Source organism: Hippichthys cyanospilos, chromosome 13, assembly GCF_059441005.1.
Source record: "Hippichthys cyanospilos isolate Australia breed blue-spotted pipefish chromosome 13, RoL_Hcya_1.0, whole genome shotgun sequence".
Taxonomy (NCBI): domain Eukaryota; kingdom Metazoa; phylum Chordata; class Actinopteri; order Syngnathiformes; family Syngnathidae; genus Hippichthys; species Hippichthys cyanospilos.
In genome coordinates, this window is record NC_142381.1 from 20,626,897 (window position 1) to 20,639,421 (window position 12,525).

Genomic DNA, 12,525 nt, shown 5'->3' on the forward strand with positions numbered 1-12,525 from the left:
TATCTCAAAATTGACAGATATCATTTAGACTCATGGTCTAAATCTTCAACATGACACATTTCCAAATTACCAATAGCGACACCTGGTGGCAGACAAAAAAGTTCATTTTTACACTTTCATATTCTTTGCTATGCCGGTTTCAGTAAATTCACTGAAAATTAGTCAGGAGAATATTGCGATAGGGAACATTATGAATCTCAAGTTTTATGACTCTTCAAGTTTGGGCGTGGCCTTTAAACCGCCTCAAAATCCAATGTTTGGCCAGACTGGTAAAACTGAATGTAATTGGACCGAGGTGATCTTTTCTAAATTTTATTTCATGGGAGGACAATTAACCACACTTTTTTTTCTCGTAGTGCGGGTGCCACCTGGTGGCAGCAAAAAATTACATTTTCATTTATATGTACCTTGTTGAGCCTGTCAAAATAATATCACTGAATTTTTTCCAGACTGGCCTTCAGACACACCTAATTTCCTCCACCAAATATTATGATGTTTTGATAACGGCCGAGGCCTATACAGCAGTGCTCATTATGACGATTTATCATAACAGTAAATGCTGATGTAGTTTGACCTGGATGATCTCATCTTGTCACAACTTCACACAATGAATAAAAGCCATTTCTTACAGACATCAACAAACATATATTCCATCGTAGTGCTAGAATCGCCATCCATCCATCCATTTTCTATAGCCGCGTATCCCCACTGGGGTCGCAGGCTTGCTGGCGCCTATCTCAGGTGGCTTCGGGCAGTAGGCGGGGGACACCCTGAACTGGTTTGCCAGCCAGGCAAGAATCGCAGGGCAAGAATCGCCATGTGGCAGAAAATATTATATTACCGATTTTGCGATTCCAATTATTTTGCTCGTTGAACAAATGCTAATGAAAATTTGACTATTACTAAAACGGACTTCTACAGTTCGTCTGCATATGCACAAATACGTTCATACCCAAATATGCATACCTCGAACTGTTCATACTTCAACGAGCTCAGGTCTGCGACGGCCCGTTGTAGCTGCTTGCAGCTCTAGTTCCATCTGTTTTTTGACGCGTTTCAACTCATTCTCAGCTCATCCAATTCACAGTTACAATTTTATATTATTCCACTTATTTGTGAGAAGTGAGCTTCCAATTATTTCATTCCAATTAATTATCATTTTCCCACAATTCCCTGTTTTCCATCCCATAAAATCCCTTTGAAAAAGTTACTGATTTATACGGATTTATTTTTATGGACTTAACATTGGGTGAGTTTACATTTCATATTTACAGCTTTCACATTTCATATTTTCAATATTTAGCTCATTCATCTCGCCTTAGGGATCATTACCATTATTCCAGTGATTCATCATTTCCAATATTTTTCCATAATTCCATATTTTTCACCTTTTTAGTAATTCACAATTCATTTCCAAAGGGAGGGCTTCCCATTCATTCCCAATGGGAGGTTTAACCAATCAATCAATCAATCAATCAATCAAATTTTATTTATATAGCCCTAAATCACCGAAGTCTCAAAGGGCTTCACAGATGAAAAGAGGTCGTACAGAGACATCTTTTCAGTATAAGGTACACAACAGCATCCCCTGTCAAAGCTCCCAGAAGGGGAAGGAAAAACTCAAAAACCCCAATTTGGGGAAAATCAGAAACCTCCAGAAGGGACCACAGGTGGGAGGAGCCCCCTTCCAGGCCCACAGGTTGAAGTGGATGCTGCATGTACCAGACACAGAAACAATATAAATTACAGAAAACATATTGTGCTATATAGTGCAGTGATGTCTTGACAGCAGGCAAAGCCATTGGGCAGGAACCATCCTACATTCCAGCCAGGTGGACTGCAGACTGCCGAACTCCTAACCCGTGATGGTCGACCAGCGCAGGACCCAATAGAGGCGGTCAAGTCAACCCTCACCCTCTAGCTAGCCCCCTCACCCAGCCGGAAGAGGGGGGCAGGAAAAAAAGAAGAAGAAAGCTGCAGACAGGCTCAATTACCTAAATGCTTTTGAATATAAATGTGTTTTAGTCGGGATTTAAAGATTTCTACTGAGGTGGCTGCGCGAACTTCCATAGGTAGGGCATTCCATAGTACTGGCGCGCGAATGGAAAATGCCCTTGATCCCGCAGACTTCTTTTTAGCCCGTGGGGTCGATAGCAAACCGGCATTTTGTGATCGAAGTTGTCGGGACGGAACATAAGGTGATACTAAGTCGACGAGATGGGATGATAACCTTTCATATTTTGAGCTTTCTTGAGCTGTCTTGTCTTGGGGTACTCTGGCCATACCTGGTTTTCGTTTTTAGTTTTTAGGTTTAGTTTTTAGTTTAGCAACACTAGGCAAAGTAGCCCTAACGTACTGCACGTTACCATTGTCAAGAATTCCGTTTTAGGATTGTTGCGTCTTGCGCACCTACACTTTGTTATTGTACATGTAAAACGCAGAGGATAGTGAGAAACGCAATTGTGATTCCTTTGTATGTTAAGCACATGTGAATAATTTGACAATAAAATTGACTTTGACTGACTTTCCCATTTCATATTCACAACATTCATATCGCCTTATGGATCTTTCCCATCAGACCCACTCAATTTCCCCTTTTTTCAGTTTTTCCCTTGTAACTTCTACATTGTTTAGTCTATTCAAACTTAATATGAAAGATTGTTCTTTCCACTGCCATATACAGTGGGCCCCCGTGTTACGAACTTAATCCGTTCAGCGGCTATGAAGTAACTCGAATTGCTCGTATGACGGGCAATCAAACCCAAACCCATGTTAATTAGTGAATGCGTGCAACGCGTGCAAAAACCTTAGGTAAAAACATCACGACTTTATACACATATAAAAAATTAGTAACATAATCTACTGTACAGTTAAATTAAGTAACATAAATATACAAAGGAAAAATGACATTTACAGTACCTTTGGGGCGACGTGACTTGAGCTGGGTGGAGGCGGAGGGGAGCAGAGATGAACCCGCAGAATTTATTTATTTTCTTAAACGACAACTTTTCTCAAAGGAGAACCTATCACCGGCGATTTCCTTCTCTTGAATGCATAATAGAAGAAGCCTCTCCATTTTGTTGTTGACCGAGGTCCGTCCCCTGGCAAGGAAATTCTTGCCCTTAGAGGATTGCCGAGCGGTTACGGCCATACTCACGAGCAAGGTTAACTATGCGTGTGCCTCCTTCGTATTTTTTTTACTATCTCCTGCTTGGTTTCTATTGTCATCATCCTCTTATTTCTTCCTTCACCGCCACTAGTAATTTTAGAAGTCATGTCTAACAAATAAAGTTTGCAAAGTCTTTACAACACACCGACCAGCTGTGCCATCAAGCTAGATGAAGGCGTTCGGCCAATAGCATATCGGCATTTCTGTGATTGACGTGACACCAGCCAATAGCATAATCGCATCTCCGTGACTGAGACCAGGACTGTGAACTTAATCGACCAATAGCATATCGGCATCTCCATGACTGACTGAGACTGTGACCGTGACCTTCTAAGACCAATAGCATATCGGCGTTTCCATGTCATGGGAGAACAGTTAATTTGAAGCTGCAAAGCGAAAGAAATAGTGCGGACACACTGACGGGCCTGTTAGATTGTTTGTAAGACGAAAGGCTTGTGCATAAGAAGGGGACAAAAAACGTTGCGGTCCATGTTCGTAAGATGAAAAGTTCGTAAAACAGGGAGTTCGTAAACCGGGGGCTCACTGTACTTCCTTTTACCTGTCAATTCATGTTTTTGCAATACGAATACCCACACAATTTCCACTTTTTTCAGTTTTTCCCTTGTAGCTTCTACATTATTTGGCCTATTCACGCCATTCCAACTTTATATTTTAAAGATTGTTCTTTCAACTTCCATACACTTCCTTTCACCGATTAATTTATGTTTTTATAATTGGAATACCCACATAATTTCCACTAATTTCAGTTTTTCCCCTGTATTCTACATTATTTTACCTATTTAAACCTTTCCAGCTTTGTAACATTCAAATTTCTTCACAGGTTCACCCCATTCAAACATTCAACGTCATTCCACCATTCAACCCCATCCCCTTCAGCGCTTACGCCTTCACACGCAATTTCTCCAGGAATTGCACATTTTCTAGTTTAGCTTTTGGCCGATAGTCCAAACAGGCAAAACATCTGGAACTGTCCATAACAGCCATTGCATAAATTCTAAGGCACATCTTGAAAATTCTTGCTTCCTTAGGACTTAAAACAGAAAAATGTGTACCTAATCAAGGCCATTTTTTGCCTGTTCAGAATATCCACCAAATGCAGCAGCTGTGGCCTGTAATGCGTTAAGTGGTGTCATATTATTATTTCCCCCAGTAGTAACTCCTTATAAGAATTTAGAAGAATTTCATTTTACAACTATGTATATCTGCACTATATTTCTTGGTAATGTATTAAAAAATATATATATCAATTTTCTAAAGCTGCTTGTCCTCACAAGGGTCAGAAGCTTGCTGGTAACTATCCCAGCAGGCTATGGGCAGCATGCTTCTCATTTTTTAATGATCTGAGTCATCAATGTAGGTAGAGTTATTCTAATGTTAAAAAATATAGGCACTGACCATATATACTTAGTTATAAACCATTTCAAAATTTGAGAAAATACAGATTTTGAATGTCTTAATATTTCTCTTGCCCTCAACTGAAAATGACATGACATCACTTATGCTTAAGGCTCAGGAAATGACAAACGATCACAGCTCACCTGTTGTCTGGGCTTGGCCATGTGACTCGCAAGCTGAGCTGTGATTGGTTGTTAAAAAAGTCCCAGAACAATCAATTTCATTTTTAATCGACAGCAAGCACAAGTATTTTTTAAAGGTATTAATTCGGGGATCATTCCATGCCCACTCACGTAAATTCTCAGAACCTTCCCACTGACAACTCTTCAATATGCCTGTTTTTTTTTTCCCTGTCAGTGCCTTATGATTTCCTGTCAGTGCCTTATGATGTCAAATAAAAGCATTCTAAGTGCATTCTAGCTCAAACAGTTCTTGAATTATGGCCCTTCAAAGTTTGGGTCCCACACCAACTTTTCTGACTCAGGCACAACATTTTGTTTGCTTGTTTGTTTTTGAAGAGGTGTAAGTGGGGAGATTCTGGAGCTGTGTGTGAATGGAAATAGAATTATCCATGTTTAAATAAAAAATCAATGTTTCTTCTTGGGTTTAGGCTAGCAGAGAAGGCCTTAGCGGGCCTGACTGTCCCCCACTGGTTCTACCAAGACAAGTTTCAACAACAAATTGTTACTTTGATTTTTAATGGGCCAGTTCTCAATTATTTTCAACATCGTTGTCGTTAGTCATTCATACTATATCTTTACCAATATTTTGATACCCTTTAACACTGAATCTATTTTTTTCCCAGTCTATGCCCAGTACATCAAACTTGGTGGCTATGGCAGCACAAAGACAAGCCAAGATTGAGCGGTACAGTCAGAAAAAGGAGATGGAGGCCAGATTGTCAGATATGCGGAGATCCGTGGAGAGTGGACAGGCCGATGATGAAACCTGCAGAGATTTTTACTTGCTGAATGTCCGCAAATGGGTGATTCTGGGCCTGGATGAAGTACAGAGCATAGACCAGGAGTTGGAAATACTGAAGAGTATGGATCAGATGCAACTGGGTGCTGCACAGTCTGCGAGACCAAGTCGGGCCCCCATGAAACCGTTCATTCTCACCAAGGATGCTATACAGGTTAGTTTGGGAATGGGGTAGTGCTGAACATTGTAATTTATCAAAATGCAATTTGAAAAATACAAAGGCTACAGTTTGGGCAAAATAACTACCAAGACAAAAAATGCAAAAAAAAAACAAGGCTTTTATTTTATATATCTACTTACCGTATATATCGCCTGCACATGGTTCAGTGTTTAAGAAGTACAGTCCACATTTTCACATTTGACTTTTTCATGAAACATGCAGGATAAAAAGTATTCTCTTTTCCTGTACTCATGATGAATGTTTTTAATTTCATTCATAATCTCATTCACTAATGGCACAGATTTGTCCATTGATAAAGTCACCATATACAGTGACCCCTCGCTACTTTGCGGTTCCACTATCGCGGGTTTGCCACAGCGTAGATTTTTTTTCCATTACGCGGATTCACCACATTACAGATTTTTTTTTCCATTACGCAGATTCACTACAAGGATTTTTTTTCCCGCGAAGGCTTGTATTGGTACTGAGCCTATACGCCATCAAAAACTGTTGACTATTGCTAAGAAGGTGATACTTCTCGAAGGAAAAAGTTACGTGGCCGTGGCCCACCATTTGGGAGTGAACGAATCCACCATTCGCTACATTGAGGACGAGGCAAACATTAGACAACGGCTGCCATCACCTTTGGCAGTTCGACGAAGCCATTTGTTACGGCTCGTAATAAAACAATCATCTGTATGGAAGCTGTTTTAGCAATCTGAATTGCTGACGAAAGAAGCTCTTTCCTTTAAAAGTCTCGCGTAGCTGCAGTCATATTAGTCGTGGCCCGATCGTCGAATTAAAGTCTAATCTGTACTTGATCAAAAGTTATTACTTCCATCCATCCATTTTCTATAACCGCTTATCCCCACAGGGGTTGCAGGCTTGCTGGCACCTTTCTCAGCTGGCTTCGGGCAGTTGGCGGGGGACACCCTGAACACAGATGGCTCATCATTTTGTCATTTTTTAAACTTTCATGTATTGTGCAAAGCCCTTAAGAGTAAATGGACTGAAAATTTGTCCAAATAGTATCGAGACTTAGAGAAAATGGGTTTTCAAATTTTACGACTTTGTGATAAAGGGGGTGGTTTGTATGCCACCTCAAAGTCAGAGTTTGCCCAAATCAGCAAAACTTGCTGTAATTTAGGCCAGATGATCCTTCAAACGGCAGCCCCTTCCGACCCGGCTGTGAAATTTTTTATGCATATGTAGGACCTCAAGACCTACAAAAACATGATAGAGCGCCATATGTTAGGATGTACAGAACCAGAGTTATCAATTGTTGAATGTAGCATTTGGCCCGATTTTCTACATTTTTCGGTACCGAATCCCTTGACCCGATCAACTTCACATTTTGCGTGCCCCATTATCTGACATAGGGGCACACTTGGGCAAAATTTCGTGAAGATCAGCCAACATATATGACAGGGGTGGGGCTTCAAAATACGTTTCAAACTCAAATTGCATTCGCCATGAGCAGCAAAAACCTTAATAACTCCAATGTGCAAGCTTTAAAAAATCTGAAACTTTACAAAAAATTGAATAGTCATAGCTTTAAAATATCTGCATGGTTGATTATCAACTTAATGATAGCGCCACCTAGTCACAGGCAAGAATATCATTTTTTTAAACTTTCATGTGTTGTGCTAAGCCCGTCAGAGTAAATGTACTGAAAATTTGTACGAATAGCATCGATACTTAGAGATTAAAGGTATCCAAATTTTATGACTTTGTGATAAAGGGGGTGGTCTATATGCAACCCCAAATTTGACGTTTTCGGTACCAAAACCCTTGACCCGATCAACTTCACATTTGACGTGCTCCATTATCTGACATAGTGGCACAACTGGGCAAAATTTCGTCAAGATCGGGTAACATGTATGATAGGGGCGGGGCATCAAAATACTTGATTCAAATTTTCTTTACCACCAATGACAAAAACCTTAGCATTTCAATTTTTGCACTGTGCTATTCCTGTGCAAATTAACTGAAAATTGGCCACAATAGCATTGAGGCATAAAAGATGAAGGTCCTCCAATTTTACAAATTTTTGCTAATGGGCGCAGCCATTAAGTTGTCTCAAAGTTTGAATGTCTCGTCATTACCAAAAAGTTTCTGGAATTGAACCCAGATGGTCTTATCTTTTCTAAATTCCATATAGTTGAAGGGAGTCCAATGTAAAACACACCTAGTAACCATTTTTTTGTCATACTGCGAGCGCCGCCTAGTGGGATCAAAAAATGTCGTTATAGTTAAAGGATTGCAGCCAAACCCAGTTGGTTCGCCTTACAGCTATCAACATTTGTAGGCATATGCAGGACCCCAAGACCTAAATAACAGTCAAAGACAGCCATACATAGGATGTAGAGAAAAAGTTACGGATTTTTGAATTTGCAATTTTGATGCATTTATGGCCTTTTGGAAGTCTTCCACTGCCTTCTCTTATACTGTTGACGCCATCAACTTTCAATTTGGCCTGGAACATTATCAGATTTAGAGGCACAACTGGTCCAAAAACAGTCACGATTCCATGAAATAAATGATGGAGATGGGCTTTCAAAACATGGTCAATGTTTCCTTCGCCCAGAGTGACAAAAACCTTTATTACTCAGCTGAACAAGCTTTAAAAAAGTGACAGTATCATTTGGACTCATGATCTAAATCTTCAACATGACACATTTCCAAAATACCAATAGCGACACATGGTGGCAGACAAATAAGTTAATTTTCACACTTTCATGTTCTGTGCTATGCTGGTTTCAGTATATTCACTGAAAATTAGTCAGGAGAATATTGCGATAGGGAACATTATGAATCTCAAATTTTATGACTCTTCAAATTTGGGCGTGGCCTTTACACCGCCTCAAAATCCAATGTATGGCCAGACCGGTAAAACTTAATGTAACTGGACGAAGATGATCTTCTCTAAATTTCATTTCATGGGAGTACGATGCTAAACGCACTTTTTTTCCTCGTATTGCGGGCGCCACCTGGCGGGAGCAAAAAATTACAATATCATTTATATGTTCCTTGGTGAGCCTGTCAAAGTAATCTCACTGAAAATTTGTTAGACAGGCTTTCAGACACGCTTAATTTCTTCCACCTAAGATTACGATGTTTTGATAATTGCCGTGGCCTATTCAGTAGTGCTCATTATGACGATTTATCTTAACATTAAATACCGATGTAGTTTGTCCCAGATGATCTCATCTTGTCACAACTTCACACGTTGATTGAAAGTCAAGTCCTACAGACATCAACACACATATATTCCATCGTAGTGTTAGAATCACCTCGTGGCAGAAAATATATTACCGAGTTTGCGATTCCAATTACCGCTGCTAGAGCCCTCTTGTTTTTCTCTAGATTATTATTATTGTGTGAAGGTGAAACCTTCACACTTATGTTTTTCTCCACCTTTATTGTGTGAAGGTGAAACCTTCACACTTATGTTTTTCTCCACCTTTATTGTGTGAAGGTGAAACCTTCACACTTATGTTTTTCTCCACCTTTATTGTGTGAAGGTGAAACCTTCACACTTATGTTTTTCTCCACCTTTATTATTGTGTGAAGGTGAAACCTTCACACTTATGTTTTTCTCCACCTTTATTATTATTATTATTTTTTTTATTCCGACCGTTTTTTAGGTACGTTTCAACTCATTCCCAGTTCATCCAATTCATGCCGTTCAAACTTCATATCATTCTACATATTCATGTTTAGTGCGGGTCTATTTTTCAAGTTTCAACTTTTCATCGTTTTCCTACAATTTAAGTTTTTGTACCGTAAAAACGGCCTAATGTTAAGTGAATGGGCTGGTCTTCGTGCTTTATTTTTAAACCTTAACGTTTTCGATAGTTCCTATGTCTCGGTGGCTCATGGGATTTGTGTACGGCATTCGCACTTCATGTTCGTGGGTTCAATCCCAGGCTGCGTCATTTTTTAGTTGTGTGAGTCTTTTTTAGTTAGTGCGGGTCTATTTTTCAAGTTTCAACTTTTCATCGTTTTCCTACAATTTAAGTTTTTGTACCGTAAAAACGGCCTAATGTTACGTGATTGGAGCGTACTTCCTACTTCCTTTTAAAGCGTTCACGGTTTCGTCATTTCCCGTGGCTCAGACGTTCAGTTGACGTATATCTACTACATGTTCGTGCGTTCGATCCCCGCTGTGCCTTTTCACACATTCAGTGTTGTTTTTTCAGTTAATTCAGTATTTTTTTTTGGTTTCAATTCCTTCCCAGTTCATCCAATTCATGCCGTTCGAACTTCATATCATTCCACATATTCACGTGAAGTGCTTTTTTTTATTTTTCAAGGTTCAACTATTCATCGTTTTCCTACAATTTACGTTTTTTATACTATTCATATTTAAAGAATTTAGCCTTTTCAAACTGTTCTTACTTTCATTTCATCTTTTCATTCCACAGTTGAACTTTTTTCAGTTTTTGAACTTTGTATTATTCGTAGTTCTTCATAGATTCACGTTCAAAAATACTTCATTCCCTATATTTCAAGCTTTCACAATGTGGTCTTACACTGCCCCCCAGTGGCCCAGTGGTAGAGTTGTCATCTTCAACATGTCCGTGTCCCGGTTCGGGCAAATCGCGTTTCACGTTTACAGTTCAACTTTCAGCTACAATTCAAGTTTTTGTACCGTAAAAAATTGTCTAGTGTTAAGTGAATGGTGTTGTTAAGAAGTTTCTGATTATACTTAACGATTTCGTGTTTGAATCGTTCTGTTATTACTATTTACGTCTGGACATGTTTCTCCTGTGGTCATGTGATCTTCCTAGCAACCGCCTAGCAACTAATCACAAGTTGTGTTTCATTCCTGCACTACCAATCAGGACTCTGTTCACACTATCATAGGTTGTTTTGCTCTTTCACCGGTAGTCGGCAGGTATCGTTGTAACGGACAGTCATTTTTTCTGCTTTCAATCATTCTGTGGATTATCTCATTCCTTTCATTATTATTCCGTGCGTCCATGAGAATGTAAGTACAGTTTGAATATGTTGTCCGTTCGTGGTTTTGGATACATGTTTACGTTTGCACTGCTTCACTTTGTCCATTAATGTCTTAAGTTGTTATTGCACCTAAGTTTGGTATAATTGCTAAAGGCAAATATACCGTACTTTTCATACTTCACTTTTAGTATTCACGTTAAAGTTTCATCCACAAAATGTGCGTATTTTTTCGCATGTTTGCCGTGTGTGCCAATGTGATCCTTACGCCGTAAGGGAGTGACGTCACCGCCCACTCAAATCTATTCGGCTCCATTAACCCTTTCCTACCTAACGCACATTTTGGAACGATTGGGTTGAATTCATTCTTCCTATCATTGTACGGTATGTTTGCCTGTGTTGTTTATGTTATTCTAAGCTAATATAGAGTCATATGAGCATATGATGTAACATATTGTACAATGTTAGTTATGTTAGTTATCAATGTTTAGTGAATGTTCTCTGCTCTCCTTTGCAGAGACCACACACCCACAATCAAACATAGAACACACACAGAACACACAAACACAGAAACACACACACACCAACCCAGATAAATAAATAGAACATTATATACAAATAAAGAGTGGCATGAGAGTGTGCATCGTCTTTATGTTCTGCCGGACAACCTGATAAGATTGAGGATCCTCTGAATCAGTCAAGTACAGTCCTTTCAAGGAGGTCACAAGTTTGGACGCTACTCCGACACCTCCATTACAGGTGTGATTCAAAAACATGCAGGATACAAGCCCTCGAGGACTGGAGTTTGACACCTATAGTTTAGTTACACAAAGTAATCCATTTCCCATGTTGCCATCGGGCGGCCATCTTAGACCACTGAAGACTCCAACTCCAATCTGCCCTCATGGGCGGCCATCTTGGATATTTTATTAGACGTCTCATTACCTCTCACTACTGCTTCCACCTAGTACGGCATCTGGCTTGGTTAACTCAGCTTGATTCATACGTTTTAGTTTTTTTCAGTTTTTCAACTCTGTATTATTCACATTTCTTCACTGTTTCACATCAATCCACAATCCACCTCATTCAATCCACCTCATTCAAATGATAAGCTCATTAACAGGAGTTTAAAACTCCAGTCCTCGAGGGCTGATATCCTGCATGTTTTTGAATCACGTCATTCACTTAACATTAGGCCTAATGTCACAGATTCACATTATTCCAGTTCAACTGTTCTCAGTTTGTTAACTATGTAGGATTCATAATTTTTCACAGATTCAAATCATTCTACAGTTCAACTTTTTTTCAGTTTTTCATTCATCTTCAAATTCCACAGTTCAACTTTTTTCAGTTTTTCAACTTTGTATTCATATTTCTTCACAGATACACACCATTCAATTGTTCCACATCATTCCACTTTTCAACTCCCAAACCTTCGACAGTTTCACCTTCACACGCAATTTCTTCAGAAATTGCACATTTTCTAGTTATTATTATTTTTTTTATTCCGACCGTTTTTTAGGCTCGTTTCAACTCCTTCCCTGTTCATCCAATTCATGCCGTTCAATCTTCATATCATTCCACATATTCATGTTTAGTGCGGGTCTATTTTTCAAGTTTCAACTTTTCATCGTTTTCCTACAATTTAAGTTTTTGTACCGTAAAAATGGCCTAATGTTAAGTGAATGGGGTGGTCTTCGTACTTTATTTTTAAACTTTAACGGTTTCCGCCTTTCCTATGTCCCAGTAGCTCATGGGATTTGTGTACTGCATTCGCACTTCATGTTCGTGGGTTCAATCCCAGGCTGCGTCTTTTCGCACATTCAGTGTTTTTTTT

The 12,525-nt window shown here is 39.4% G+C and overlaps 2 protein-coding genes and 1 long non-coding RNA gene across 3 annotated transcripts in view; 2 read left to right on the forward strand and 1 right to left on the reverse strand.

The window, feature by feature from the left end:
• The window catches only part of igbp1 (immunoglobulin (CD79A) binding protein 1), a 34,454-nt gene that overhangs the window by 3,176 nt on the left and 18,753 nt on the right, over positions 1–12,525 (forward strand). Inside the window, exon 2 of the mRNA XM_088431234.1 lies at positions 5,391–5,720. Within this exon, the coding sequence (XP_088287360.1) occupies positions 5,391–5,720 (330 nt within the window). The remainder of the gene's footprint in view (positions 1–5,390; positions 5,721–12,525) is intronic.
• On the reverse strand, positions 1,468–4,913 carry LOC148414194 (uncharacterized). The gene is made up of 3 exons (XR_015867586.1): positions 4,879–4,913; positions 4,729–4,766; positions 1,468–1,921 (listed from the first exon to the last, which is right to left on the reverse strand). It is a non-coding gene; the product is annotated as an uncharacterized LOC148414194 (long non-coding RNA).
• LOC148414195 (uncharacterized) overlaps positions 10,599–12,525 on the forward strand; it is a 46,691-nt gene continuing 44,764 nt past the window's right edge. Inside the window, exon 1 of the mRNA XM_088431241.1 lies at positions 10,599–10,719. The gene's annotated coding sequence lies outside the window, so the exon portion shown is untranslated. The remainder of the gene's footprint in view (positions 10,720–12,525) is intronic.